Genomic DNA, 15,622 nt, shown 5'->3' on the forward strand with positions numbered 1-15,622 from the left:
TTGTTTTTAATAAAATTTACCTTTTTTAAGAACAGGATTGGATTTTGTATCCTAAGAGGTTTGTGCACATGCTTTTTAAAGGAGGAATTTGTCAGATATTTTTCTCATTCTTAAAATTGCTTTATATCTTCTTGATAAAGTCTTGTTTATCCACATTGAATTCCTGTTTACCCACAGAATAGGTAATATACAGGCAGTGACTGAGTTCTTCCCCACCCTGTCTACCCAACATACTTCAACTCTGCACTGGGTGGGGCATGGGGGCAGTATGTAGAGGGGTGAGTGGGAAGTTCAGTCTCAGTAACCAGTTGAATCCTTGGCCTGTCTGCTGAGGTAGCCAACAAGGATGTCAGTTACGATGGCTTATGCGATGTGGATGCCCTGTTAGCTAGGAATTGGACTGAAACTGGTTTTGTCTGTCTGCTGCAAGCTATCTGCGGAGTTTCACCCATACAATGAGAGAGGTGTCTTTCTGTTCTAACAAAATGTTTTAGTTCTATAGTATCTTCCCTCAGAGATTCAGTTTGAATCCCTGAGAGGTAAGTGCCTTTGAAACTCTTCTTGGAGAGGAAGGGGTGTTTGTACCCTGCAACATTTTCACCCTCTGAAGTATCTCTCCCCCAGCAGGAGAGTAATACCTACTTTCTTCTTTCTCCTTTAGGAAAAGATGTTTTCCAGAGACTACTGACCTCAGACTTCCCAAAGACCTGCTTCAGCAGGTAAGTATATGGAATTGTCAGTCCTAAGAGTTTTTACATGGAAGCAAAGGACACTTTCCCAGTAAAACTGCTCTTGCAGAGCTGAAGAACCTCAGCTTTTGGGGAAAATTTCCACTTTACTGGAAAAGCTACCGAGACTGTAAAGGTCTCTTTCACAAGTACACTGAGTTCAGGGGTCAGTGGGGATCTGAGACTGGTAGAGGCTCTAAGAACAGTTGCTCATCCCTTGAGTGAGTGTTTCACATGGATCATGGTGACAGCATGGCTGTCAGTGACACCAAAAGTGCTGGGTATAGATTTGATTGCACCAGCTGAGATGACTTATTTAATACTGTAATGTCAGAAGTATTGTAGCTGTACCTCTAAAATAATTACCCAGTAATGTTGAGCCTATTAATACTCACTGCTTGATCACTTAACAACACACCGTCCGAATAAACAGTATTCTTTTGTTTTATTCTTCCCACAGAATTTATCTTGGCAATTAATAAAGTACTTTTATTTTAAAAATTGCTCTCCTTGCTTGTCTGTTTCAGATGTTGTCCTTCCTCCTTTTAGTTTGACTATCTGCAGTTTTTATTAAGTATAATAAAAATTAACAAAATAGTCTTTAATATTTAAGCTTATTTATATTATTTTTACTTAAATATGTAAACACGTGCCTTGTATGCAAACATCTCATCATGTTTACATAATCAAAATCAACAAATCCTACTGCCTATGATATAGACAGCATCGGTTGACAACCCTCCATTCTCTAAAGATGCCATTTGCCAGAATTCTTGCTCATAGCTTTTAGCTCCTAGACTCGATAGCAGCAGCAGTTCCTCAGCTCTTAAAGAATGTTCGCCATGAAGGAAGTGGCAAAGTGTGAGCCAGGGATATTAGGCAGTTTATTGACATATCATGAACTATTGGAAGATAGACCAGTGTCTCTGCAGCCCCTTGGCATCAGATTCATGCAAGGTTTGATACTTTTAAAACTTCCTATTAAAAAGCCCCCTATGTCATGCAGTCTTAATGTAGTTTTGACAAGCTGATGAAAGTTCCTTTTAAATAATTTATTTCTGTAAATTTTAATCTCTAACATGGAAATTCCTTTGGTAGTAGTGATACCAGCTTGTCAAGTAAGTTTCAGGTCCTAATGATTGATCTGTCTAACACCAGATTATACAAGCAATAGGTATGCTAGAGTCTCCTCTGAGATTCCTCTGCAAGGTAGTGCTGGAGTTCTGTCCTGCTAGTGTTTCTCCTATGCCCACGTGCTCATCTATGCATTAATTGTTGAAAGGTCCCTGGAATTCTGCATGAAGCGGACAAAGGGAGCATAGAAATTGTCTGACTGGATCAGACCAATGATCTGTCTAGTATCCTACTTTTGACAGTGACCAGTGCTTCACAGGAAGAAACCTTGCAGTAGGAAGATGTGGGATAATCTGGCACCAAGTAAAGTTTCCACCTGTCCCCCAATATTTAAAGGGTAGTTTATACCCCCAAAGTTTGAGGGCTTGTCTACATAGTAAAAGGAACCAAAATAACTACATCAGTTGTAGGTCACATCTTTAATTATATCAGTGCAAGTCCATATGTGCATATTCTTATTTTGGAAAAAGTGCCCTACTGTCCATAAAAAATGACTTAAATTATGTATAAATAGAAAATAAAAGTATCCATGCACACACTTGCACTGATAAGTAATTATAGTTGTGACTTGAACCTTATTTTCGTTCCATTTACCGTTTAGATAAACCCTGTAGGATTATATTCCTTCCAAAACTCTTGTTTATTTTTTAATCCTATTATGAGGACAACAAGAGTTAATGTCCAGTTCTTTTTTGGATTAGTCAATCTTTCCATTATCCTGGTACATTTTTCTTTGGGATGTATTTTTTAGTCATGATAAATCATTTTGCTTTGGCTTATCCTGGGAGCTTCATCTCCTTTGAAACCAAAGACACTGACTGCACTTTTAGAGGACAGCATTTATACCAGCAGGAGTTGGCATGCAACAGCCAGTAGGGGCCTGGGCTTGTGCTATGCCCTGCTACTGCTGCCCTCACTTACGTAAATTGTTTAAGAGCCAAGGGTATTCCACCAGTCTCACACTAAGAAGCAAAAGCCAAGGAGCAAGAATCCTGTCAGAATATTGTCTTCTGAGAAACAGAATTTCAGGTGAATAATTTCCCCTTATTCACCCTCAACAAATCCTTAAAAGGACACTCTCAATTCAAATCCATCTTTAAGTAAGGGATTTGAGCAAACTGATGAGCCTTGTACTATGCCCTGAAAGTCCACAGATGTATGTGACCTCCTAATTTCTTGGTTACTCGTTTTTCATGCCATCTCAATTTGTCATTTCTAGACCACCTAGAGCCATAATAAGGTCCTTAATTTTTCCTATACCTATGTGACCCTTGTGTCTAAGATCTTTGTAATCTCTCTTGTGAGTATAATAGCAGATAAGACATCCCCAGCAGATAAGTAAGAGGCATTCAAATATATGGAAAATGTAGAAAATCATGAATATTCTGGTCTGGCTAGCCAGCAAGAATTATTTCATATACTATGGCAAGCACTGGTTCATTTTTAGTGTCCTTCTAAATGATGATATGTGGGATTGTTCTAACTGTGCCACATGAAACAGAATCTTGATAGTATTTGTGTTGTTAGCTGGCAGTTCAGAAGCATGATGAGGTAATACATCTGCATTAACATGCCCCTTTGTGCCCTTAAATTTCAATGTCCTCTGTGTGTGCGCTTCCAAGAATAAAAGCCACTGTTGTAATTTAAGATGCTGTTATTTGTGATATTCCTTTATTGGGAAAGAAGCAATAGAGATTAAGTAGATAACTTGTGACCAATGTGAATTTTTAGCCTGACAGTAATTAAATCAGCCTTGAAAAATTCTACTTGCCTACGGCAAATAATTCTTTGTTGACAAGAGAGTAAATTATCATTAGTTTTACTATCATCAATCTGAGTCACCATGATAAAGAGCAGGCAAGAATTTGTGCCTGAGATGGTAACTTGAAATGACAATTTTGCCCAGGTAAATTACATTTCTTTATACCTTCTACCACCCCCAGTCCCTACCAATCTGTCTGTGTATAGTTCCATTCCATAGTCATTGAGACTCCAGATGCAAATGCATCTGGTATCTGCTTCTCTGCTATTTAACCAAGTCCTGATAAAACCAGTTGTGACATAGTTGGGTCACAGTGCAAAAGATAAGGTAATTCTTTCTTTTTTTCACCCTGAAGAGCCCTGATATTTTGTATTAGAAACACCAGGAGATTAAAGAGGACTGGCAATTAAAAATCTGGTTAGTGTCCTTTTTGCTTCTTTTTTGATGTTTAAAGAGGGACTGACATTTTTTGCTATTTTAAAAAAACAATTGCTCGTTTTTTTTTTTTTTTTTTTTTTTTTTTTTTAAAAATTTTTTTTGTTTTTTTTTTTTTGTTTTTTTTTTGTCTTTTGTAAGTTGATTTTGCTGGAGGATTGTGAGTTTTCTCATTTCTTAACTGAAAGGCAGTGTGGGAATGCATCTTTGTTAAAGAGAGAGTTTCCCAACTGATTATTCAGTTGGATGGATGTCAAGAAAAAACAAGTTCTTAAAAGTCTGAGTAAAAGTTACCCCTCCTCTGAATTAATATTTCACTTTCTTATAAATAAATTTTACCAGTCATCCATAGTCTTCCATGAAAACTAGCATAAAGAAGAACTGAATTTACGGTATAAAAGAGAAGGAACAAATTAAAAAACTCTTTCTATCCTCCTTTATACATCATAAAGAAACAATGAGCTCAAATTTTTAACACAGAGAAGAAAGAATGTCTTTTAAATGGATTATTTGTCATCTGAAAAACACATGATCTTGCAGTTAGGTTGATTCAACTAAAAATGTTAAGCTGAAAAGGTTAGGTAAATATAATTAAAAAAAAATAATAATTTGCATAAATAATGGAGCACGGCAAGAATTTCATAAAGTAGTTGAATACAAACCTTATTTACTTATGTCAACTCATTGCTGATTCTCTAGGAGAGTCCTGAGACACTTCAGTAAAAATAAATAAGTAGGGAGACAGAAATCCAAATTTAATTCAGTCTCCTACATACCCCTAATCCTTACCCACATCTATCTCCCATAAGATACATACCTCACCTCCAAACAACATGTCAGTTTTAACTTGGACCATGTGGAGTTTAGGAATGGATGTTTCTCAGTTCCCTTTGTGTCAGCAAGTCTTCACAATGGGCAAACCCCTTCTGTATGGCAACTGGAGGCAACCAAGATCTTTGCTCTGAGCTTGGCTTTAGGGATGCCCCTCCGGAAGATCTCCCCAGTATTTTTTGCCCTCCAAGCAGTACATACAGCAGAATTCAAGTCTCCCTTTGCAGCAGAGCTTTCACAAGATTGTTGAAGTGTTCTTAACTAAACATCACTGTTTCTTCAGTGGCTTCAAGACTTTGAGGCTCAAAACTGTTGAACTTAGAAAACCTTTTGGCTTTCAGAAAAGGGTCTGAAGGACGTAATCTCTCCTCCCCTCTGAGAAATGGCAGATGGACAGCAGGCCACAGAAACCAAGCTCCACAGCAAGACAGTTGAGCACGCCTCAGTGAAGCTTCCTTCCCTGACACCTGCCAGAATCAGTGGCATGGAACTAGGGGTTAAGATTTTCAAAGCCTCCCTGCTGCTTCCCCTGAATCCCACAGCTTGTAGAGCAAGCCGGAAAGTTTCACTGGAGTCTCCTGAATCTTGGGAGAAGGAATGATTTCCCCTGTAGCAACCAGGACGAAGAAAAGCCTGCTCCCGGCCAACATGTAGGCAAGGTCCATGCTGAAGTTGTTGAGAAGGCTGTAAAACAAGCCCATCCCACAAGCTGTTTTACCTGCAAGGCCACAGCTACCGTGAAAGATGCCAGCTACTGCCACCTTTTTGATGCCATGTAGCTACTAGTGGCTGCAGCTAAACCCTCATTCTGTGCAATTGGTCCCTGCTCAGCCCAGACACAGCAGCAGGGAGCATGGAGTGAAATAATTCAGATCCTTTTCCTTGTGAGATGGACTTACCTCCTCTCTTCTTCCAGCTTCTCGGGGTCCCACAGCAGGTCACAGAATGGCTACTGTTTTCTTAAGGACATATGCAGGATACAAGGATACATGTCTGCAGACTGTCCTTTTCGCTTGGGTCCTTTCACACACACCCTAATTTTTCTCTCTGGGTTTTCGCCCAGGGACTGGTGTTAGAGATAGCAGAAAGTTTTAAAGCTTCTCATGAGTGACTCTCCTCTCTAGATTCTTAAAAGAGAAGGAGAAATATCTAAAGCTGGGCCTTTGAGCCAGATACCTCATGTTCTCAACTAAGGTTCCAAGAATTATGCACAAATAGGGGCTCTAATTTCTCAGGTGCTTATGTTTCCAGAAAATTAACAACCAAAACCTTGCAAAATTGAACAGCTGTGTAATTCTTCTCACCTGGTTTATGAAGGTGTGATTAAGATAGAGTGGGGATTCCCCATTAAGAGTCACTTGTATATAAAGACTAAAAGATCTTCATTACTCTGCCTAAGGTTAAGCTTGCTGTAGCCTCCTTAGTAAAGGGCATAGTCATACCATCTGAGAGAGTGTTCCTGACAAACCCATAGACAAAAGAATAAGTTAATTGCTCAGACTAAACTTGGATACAGCCACCTTAGCCCTGTGAGTACTGGCTGCAGTCTTATTGGGAGCAGATCTGTGCTCGACTGAAAGGCCATTGCGAGCATACAGACATACACAAAAAAGGCAAAGTAAATCCTACATAAAACTACTTTAAACTTGATTTCCTTAGCAACATTTTCAGGGCTGCTGTTCCACCTGACTCTGATTTCCTGTATGTTCAAAACTTCCAAAGACATGGCCCAAAGCACCTATGACACCACTTGAAGAAATTGGAATGGCAGGTTAACATCTGATATCCTTCCAAATATCTTGCTGATAAGCTCTTTGGGAAGCATAGAGACAAAGCAGTCATTGAGGCTTTACACAAGGGGAATAAGTTTCTCCCTTCTTCCAATGAAGCGTCTCTATTCAAACCATCTTATTTTAGCAGGTGTTCCCTTTGTAGTCACTGCTCTTCCAGCTTCCAGCATAGATATTACACATTAGGCAGAGGCCGTTGCTGCCTTTCCTCAGAGTTGGAAGATCAAGGCTGGGATTCTCTGGGAAATCATCCAACCCACAAAATTTCCCTTGATTTTTGGTTTCCCAAGTCTGGACATATCCCAGCCCTTCTACCGGAGTGGAGGGGGCCTCATCCAGGAGTGAGTCATCTCAAAAAATGGGTGCTTGAGAAAATCAGGGGTGGACATATAATAGAACTCACTCATTATCACAGGGATAAGTTTATCCTTTCCCCAAAGTAAATTAAAATAAACCAGTGCTATCCACAAGACCCTCCGTCACATCAGAAGATGAAATATGAATTAGCCCATCTCTTACGTATTAGAACAATAGAACCAGTTCCATGGAGGGGAAGAGAGAGAGATTTGAAAAGGTCACAAGAATCTTTGTGGTACAAAGAAACAATAGCATACACCCTATTTCAGATCTTGTGTCTCTTATTAACTCCATAAGGAAATCAATATTACAGGGAGAAATACTGAAATCCTTCATTACAGAGTTATCTTCCCAAAGCTTAGAATACGAAAATAAAATTCCTGAAGGTCTACTGAAGATGTGTTTGGGGAGAATTATCCAGATATACTTCAGCTTCTGCTCTAAGAAGCAGCATTTTATATAGAGTACTCCTTTTTGGACTCATAACTTGTTCATGAGTGTTCACAACTGACTCCTTTCAAGTATCATCCCTTCTTTCAAGTGAAAGGGATACATGTCTGCCCTGTCAGGTTTACTTCATCATGTTACACTGGGCCCACAAGCCATTTCTAAAAGCCTTCAGAAACATGGCTTGAGCAAACAAGTGAACAGACCAATTACAACCGACACAAAACTTCAGCATCTTAAGTTATCATCAAAGAGAATCTTTATTTCAGAAGAGAGATGGAAAAAGGTAGTGTCAGACATTCCAAACATTAGCACACCCCGTCCAAAGATAAAATCTCTGACTTGGCTTCTTGGGTAGTTGGTCTCATTTGAGGAATTTAAGGAGCGTCTAGCAAAAGACTCAAAAACTAACAGCAACAAATTTAAGTACGTCAGAAGCAGGAAGCCTGCCAAACAACTAGTGGAGCCACTGGACTAAAGGAGCACTCAAGGAAGACAAGGGCATTGTGGAGAATCTAAATTCGTTCTTTGCATTGGTCTTCATTGCAGAGGATGTGAGGGACATTCCCACACTTGAACCATTTTTAGGTGACAAATCTGAGGATCTGTCCCAGCCTAGAATGTCAGTAGAGGAGGTTCTGGAACAAACTGATAAACTAAACAGTAGTAAGTCAGCAGGACCAGATGGTATTCCCCCAAGAGTTCTCAAGAAACTTAAACATGAAGTTGCAGAACTACTAAGTGCGGTGTGTAACCTATCACTTAAATCAACATCTGTACCAGATGACTGGAGGATGGCTAATGTGACACCAGTTTTAAGAGGCTCCAGAGGTGATTCTGGTAGTTACAGTCTGGTAAGACTAACTTATAGTAAAGAACAGAATTATCAGACACATAGATTATCATGATTTGTTGGAAAAGAGTCAACACAGCTTTTATAAAGGGAAATTATGCCTCCCTAATCTATTAGAATTCTTTGAGGGGGTCAACAAACGTGTGGACAAGGGTGATCCGATAAAAAGACAGGAAACAAAGGGTAGGAATAAATAGTTAATTTTCAGAAGGGAGAGGTAAATAGCAGGGTCCCCCAGAGATCTATACTGGGACCAGTGCTGTTCAACATATTCATAAATGATCTGGAAAAGGGGGTAAACAGTGAGGTCGAAAAGTTTGCAGAGGATACAAAATTATTCAAGATAGTTAAGTCCAAAGCAGATTGCCAAGAGTTACAAAGGGATCTCACAAAACTGGGTGACTGGGCAGCAAAATGGCAGATGAAATTCAAAGTTGATAAATGCAAAGTAATGCACATTGGAAAACATAATTCCAACTATACTATGCTTCAAATGATTCATTCCCTTTGAAGCATCTAGCATTGACCAGTGTAGGAAGACAGGATATTGGGCTAAATGGATCATTGGTCTGGCCCATTATGGCCATTTTTATGATACCAAGTATAATTCTTGCTTCACTTCCAGTCAGCAATTGCAACAAATCAGTATAGAAAGATCTTGGTCCAGATCCAGTACTAGAATCTCCTGGTGAATTTGTTCTTAATATTATTTAACTGCTACATGGTATCCCATCCAGAGAAGCTGATCATCAGTACAAGTACCATATTCTGTGTAGGGAGAACACATCTGAACTCCTTTATGATTTGGGGAGAGGAAGGGAAATGTGACCCAAGGAGGAGACATTGAGTATAACCTGTCCCATGCTATGGACCATCAAGTTCACCCCTCCATTTCCAGCAGATGATTTTTCAGAAACACAGTGTGTGTATAACTGCTAAGAAGACAGACAGCAGAGAGGGGAGCCCAGTCCCTCAGCCCCAAGGCATTGGTGCTTGAAAGACTTTCTTAGCACTGCAGCCTCAGGGTTTGTCTACACAGGAAGTTATACAGATAAAATTACACCAGTATTGTTATATCACTGTACTTTATTCTGGTATAACTCCCCATGTGGACATTCTTATTTTGGTGTAAGAGTGCCTTTTTCTGATTTAGCTTATGTTGCTTTAAAAGAGTTAAGTTAAACTGAAAAAAGGCACTCATACTGGAATAAGAGTGTCCACACAGGGCATTATACTGCTATAACTATAGAGTTTTAAATTCACACCCTACCTTATACTAGTATAACTTCCCACATATTCCCTTGACCAGTACTGTCCCTCTTTATCATTCCTGTCCTAAAATCATTATCAAATGGTGGTTGGGTCTGCAAGAGAATTAAGCCTAAGGCACCATAGTCTGCTGAAAGTATTAAAGTGGGGTAGGACACAGGACCTGGACCTGTCCATAAAGAAAGACCTGAGGTTTTTTTATATATTAATATATGTGAAGTCTATTGTGTGAATTCTAACTTTACTTTAGTTGTGATTCTCAGGAGTCCTGGTTTGGTACCATTGGAAAAGATGTTCTGTAAAAATTTAAACAGACTGTGGCACAGTTGTTTGGGAAAAACTATGATGAGTGCAAATTATAGAATCATAGAAATATAGGGGTAGAAGGACTTCAAAGGGTCATCTTATCCATTCCCCCTGCACTGAGGCAGGATCAAGTATATTTAGACCATCCCTGACAGGTGTTTGTCTAACCTGTTCTTAAAAACCTCCAATGATAGCGATTCCACAACCTGCTTTGGAAGCCTAGTCCAGTGCTTACCTGTACTACTTATTAGAAAGTTTTTCCTAATATTTCACCTAAATTTCTGTCAGTGCAGAGACTGCAACTCTTGTCCTATCTTCTTGCAACTTCTTGTCCGATCTTCAGTGAACATGGAGAACAATTGATCACCATTCTCTTTACAGCAGCCCATAACATATTTGAAGACTCTTATCAGGTCCCCTTAGTCTTCTTTTCTCAAGACTAAGCATGCCCAGTTTTTTTAACCTTTCCTCATAGGTCTGATTTTCTAAATCTTTTATCATGTTTGTTGCTCTCCTCTGGAGTCTTTCCAGTTTGTCCACAACTTTCTTGAAGTGTGCTGTTCAGAACTGGTTACGCTCCTCCAGCTGAGGCCTCACCAGTGCCAAGCAGAGCTGGGGGACTGTTACAACCATAGTTACAGAAGTAATGGTCTCTGTTCAGGTTGAGGCATATTTTTGGACTACTGAGAGCTTGTTTTCACTAAGGGGAGATCGGCATTGCTGAAGACCCACTAAATCAATGGCAGAGCGCTCTCCAGTTGACTCTGGTACTCCAGCTCTCCGAGAAGAGTAAGGGAAGTCGACTGGAGAGTGTCTTCCATCAACGCAGCACGGTGAAGACACTGTAGTAAGTTGACCTAAGCTACGTTGACTCCAGCTACGTTATTCACGTAGCTGGAGTAGCATAACTTAGGTCGACTTACCCCGGTCATTTCACTTACTTCATGTATGCTTTGTTCCATTTGGTTTTTCACTGTGGAAGGCCAGTATATAGGAACATTGAAAGGAATCGACCCTTTGTTCTGGGTAAGTTTTTCCCCATTCTTACAGTCCTTAAAAATATCATCACTCATCCACTTACTGGGATGGCAGAATGCATTGGCTTCTCTTTCTTCACTGCTGCGCAGAAACTGAAGTAGGTAGCTCCCACAAATATAATGGAGACTAACGTGTAAATTCCCCACACTGATGGAAGACCAGACCTTCATGGTCCACGTTGAGTTTTGGTGAAAAGATGTTTTTTGAGACTATCAATAGTAGACTGGTGGAAATTTTGCCAGAATAATGGGTATGCTTTCCTCTAAGTGAAATCATATCATTACTGGTGTACGCTAATCTCCATGACTTTGGTGTTCTTTCTTTCCATTTAATGTGTAGTTAGGGCTAATTAATAACTTCCTCGCTGGCATTTTTCAAACATTAAGGGCCAAATTCTGAAATGATTTATTGTATAAGAAGATATCAGGGAGTCCTAAAATGGTGGTGTGTGTACTGAGAGGGGGTGGAGAGAGAGGTAGAAGATTATATAAATTATACAAATTTAGATTAGTCTCAGATTTTGTCTCCAAGAGTCCATATTTATCATTAAGGAAAAAATATTTTTAAAACTTTAATTGTGATGGAACACAGCTCCAGCATGATATTTTGAAAACATGTCACTCCTTTCCCAAAGCCAGCTTCATTTTCTCTGGTTGGTTTCATAATGTTCACAGCTGTGGTTCAGAGCCCTTCTTGATTGCCACAGGAGCGGTTTAACAGCTGGTTGCAGCCAATTTTATTTCGTTTACCTCTCCCGCTGTAGTTTAGCCAACATTATCTCTAGAAGACAAGTCACTCTGATCTTTGCCAATATGAAGTTAACAAAAAAACAAATGTTAAGGGTTAGAACAGGGGTAGGCAGCCTATGGCATGCGTGCTGATTTTCAGTGGCACTCACACTGCCCGGGGCCTGGCCATTGGTCCGGGGGGCTCTGCATTTTAATTTAATTTTAAATGAAGCTTCTTAAACATTTTAAAAACCTTATTTACTTTACATACAACAATAGTTTAGTTGTTAGAAAGAGACCTTCTAAAAACATTTAAATGTATGACTGGCACGCAAAACCTTAAATCAGAGTGAATAAATGAGGACTCCGCACAGCACTTCTGAAAAGTTGCCGACCCCTGGGTTAGAACAAGAAGTAATCTGAAAATGACCTCTTCCTTCAAGGCTTAGCCCAGAGACTTCCAAACTGCTCTGAGGAGCACTTGCTGTTTGTCTGAGGAAAGGGGCTGGGTATGCTATGCTAAATCTCCACGTTTCTAGCAGATGGAAATAGAACATGTAGGAAGGGCAGATACAGTGAAGAGCAAGAGTAGGAGGCATGATTATCTCCTCCCCCATCCCCCGTTAATACTTCTTAAATATTCTTTTGTGTAAGGAAATGCTATAGGGTGGCTTTCTCCAAAACTCCCATTGACTTCAATAGTAGCAACATTAGGCTAACATTTATCGCTTAGGAAAATCCCACCTGTAGTTGCCATAGATAGGGGATGGTCCAAAAGACTGTTACAATGTGGTCTACACTATGAAAAAGTTTGAGAACCCCTGGCACTCCAGACCGTGGATGCATACTCGATGTAGATAGGCTGTATTTGGAACGTGTGTCAAATCAAGCAGTCTTTCCTATCGAGGATCCCCAGGTAGTATATCTGGCAGATTCAAAAAAAAATCTTGTTTCATTTTAACACTTCAGGCAGCAGCCAATCATTTAAAACTTTTGCTGGTATTATAATGGTATTAGTTCAAACCCCTACAACAAGCTGTGTATATATGGTCAAATTCAACTTCTTTTTCCCACTTCGCTTTTTTTGGTATATATTCCAAGCAATAAATTATATATAGCTTCAAGAATTGTGTGTGTGTGTGTGTGTGTATATATGTGCATACATATATTTATATATATGTTCTTTTTACGTTTTAGACCTGGAATGGCCAGTCAACAAGCAGAAGTTCAGAGTTTGAAACTAGATAATGATTCGGTTATAGAAGGAATAAGTGACCAGGTATTGGTGGCTGTTGTGCTCAGTTTCACTTTCATTGCTGCTCTGGTGTATATGCTTTTAAGGTGAGACAATGTTGATAGGAATTGATCAATACATGCATTCCAACATTACTGTGAAGTTTTAACTTTTTCTATTAAATTGAGTAGTTGCATTAAGGTGCAAAGTAATTATGGTTCCATGCTGTTGAAATAAATTGTTGACATCCCAGTCTAGATATCTTGTTGTTTAATTGAAGATTGCTTGACACACTTTGATGTTTAGTCCATAACCATAATGAAATGACAAGTTTTCCAGGGATGATGCCAAACTCTTTTCCGGATCTTCAGCTGGTCAAACTGAATATGGTCCAACATTCCCTGAGAATAGAAATTACTAAATTCATGGCCTGCATAGCTAATATCACAATCACTTGCTATTATGGAGATGTTAATAGTGACTCTGTAGTTAAGGTTGCAGTTACACTTCTGTTATAAATCCTAGTTTTAATTCCCTTAAACTTTTGAATGGATTGACTGATTTGTTTGTAAGTAGTTGGTTTATAAATATGTTTCAAATACTATAGGATAGGAGGAGATTTTTTTGAAAAAAAGTATCTATAGGTTTAGGATTAAAGAATTTTATGTGCCGGGTAATCAAAATGTATCTGGATTTTCAAAATTGCTCTATTCAAAGTAATGAAGTTGTTATTGATTCTTCAGCAAATTAATTGTCTACGCTTCAGATTGCATGCCATTATGCAGGTTTGTAGACATTTGAACATAGCAGATATTTCACAGCCAGGGAAATGTAGGAGAAGAATTTTAAATAAACTTCATCGTGCACTGGATTTCCATCATTGAATTCTGCATGAAAATATGTGCATGCTGGCAAGGGAAGCTGTCCGAGGGGCCGAGCTAGAGGTAGGAACACCTATGGAGCATGCCTTAGAGGAACCTGGAAGAACTAAGGGAGTAGACTAGAGGGTGGGGCTTAGAAGCAGTTCTGCAGTTCAGAAGTAGCACATGGGGCAGAACAGGCACTCTACAGTCTCCTGTATCAAAGGAATTCTAGAAGATGGGTGCATTTTAGCTCTGTGTCCCTCCTGCAAAGATTAGCTCTTGCTCCTCAGACCCCTGAAAGACACTCTCTTGTCTTCATCCTATGTCTCCTCAGTTTCCTTTTTCCCAGTCCCTCTGGCCTCTTCTGTGACTTGCCCTATTTAAGTTTTTAGTTTTATAAATTAAATGTATAAACCTATAAATACGGCTTCTGTTTGGGGAATTTTTTTAATTTCATTTTTCAGGGTTTATTTTTAGCAATTTTTGAGTTTTATGTAGATGTCCCAAATTGGGGGGGAGGCGGGTTTTCTGGGATTTGTCTTTATGTATACTGTAATGAGTAATGTATATTGCAGTATATACATTACTCATTGCAGTAGTATATACTGTAATTAGTATTATTTTTGTAATATTCCTTAGTGCGCTTTCACATAGTACTGTTTCAAACAGCACTAGATTAAAGCGCACTAGGGAATATTTAGTGTGCACCAGCAGGGTCTACATGGACCAATTCATGTGCGGCTCATTAGTGTGATTTAAAAGTCTCACCCCCGTGGTCCTCATTACTGCTTCATTGGGGATAAGCCCTTAGAGACAAGTATCTATTTCCTGTATTTACTGGATAAACACCATTTTTATTTATTTTTTGTGTGCTTACTGGGTGTTTTTTCAGTGTTTATTGGTTAAAACCTAAAATCAGAAGTCCTACATATAAACAAATATTTAAATGTTTAACACCTAAAAGGTTTATATTTAATAAATTAAACATTTTGATAAGTTTAATTTGGAAATGTTTTTAACTTTAAAAAGGAAGGTAATAGAAGTATGGAGGAGGAAAGAAGAACGAAAGCATAAGGAGGCATGCATAGAATAAGGGGTTTTGATGAGCAATATTGGAGCAGGCAGAGTTTGCTTGGAGTTGGAGCTTCAGGGATACATGGCTACGATGAGGGTTGCTGATGGCCTGGGTAAGGGAGCTAGTCAGCTTGATACCTTGTACAGAGCAAAGGGCTACGTACAGAACGCACACACTGGATCTGCCTTCATGTCCTAAATGGTTATTTGCTGGAGAAGCAAACTGGATTGAAACATAGAGCTTCTGTGCTTAAGGTTGTCTTTAAGACAGCATAACTCTTTAAAGGGTGAATCATAGAACTGGAAGGGACTCCTGGCAAGACTAAGTATTATCTGGACCATCCCAGACAGGTGTTTATCCAACCTGCTCTTCAAAATCTCCAATGATCGAGATTCCACAACCTCCCTAGGCAATTTATTCCAGTGCTTAACCACCCCGACAGTTAGGAAGCTTTTCCTAATGTCCAGCCTAAACCTTCCTTCCTGCAATTTAAGCCCATTGTTTCTTGTCCTATCCTCAGAGGTTACATAAGAAAAACAATTTTTCTCCCTCCTCCTTGTAACAACCTTTTATGTATTTGAAAACTGTTATGTCCCCTCTCAGTCTTCTCTTTTCCAGACTAAACAAACCCAATTTTTTCAATCTTCCCTCATAGGTCATGTTTTCTAGACCTTTAATAATTTTTGTTGCTCTTCTCTGGACTTTCTCCAATTTGTCTACATCTTTTCTGAAATGTGGCACCCAGAACTGGACACAATACTCCAGTTGAGGC

At 39.3% G+C, this 15,622-nt stretch overlaps 1 protein-coding gene across 2 annotated transcripts in view; it reads left to right on the forward strand.

Moving 5' to 3' along the window:
- The first annotated feature begins 665 nt into the window (after positions 1-665).
- The window catches only part of LOC113404988 (E3 ubiquitin-protein ligase RNF170-like), a 38,854-nt gene continuing 23,897 nt past the window's right edge, over positions 666-15,622 (forward strand). Inside the window, exons 1-2 of one of the 2 annotated variants that reach the window (XM_024210925.3) lie at positions 666-719; positions 12,876-13,019. In XM_024210925.3, coding sequence (XP_024066693.1) covers positions 12,883-13,019 — 137 coding nt within the window. In that variant the 5' untranslated portion in view covers positions 666-719; positions 12,876-12,882. The remainder of the gene's footprint in view (positions 720-12,875; positions 13,020-15,622) is intronic. The other variant, XM_026663365.2, reaches the window with a different exon arrangement.

Source organism: Terrapene carolina, unplaced genomic scaffold, assembly GCF_002925995.2.
Source record: "Terrapene carolina triunguis isolate 2854851 unplaced genomic scaffold, T_m_triunguis-2.0 Scaffold33392, whole genome shotgun sequence".
In the NCBI taxonomy this organism is placed as follows: Eukaryota; Metazoa; Chordata; order Testudines; family Emydidae; genus Terrapene; species Terrapene triunguis.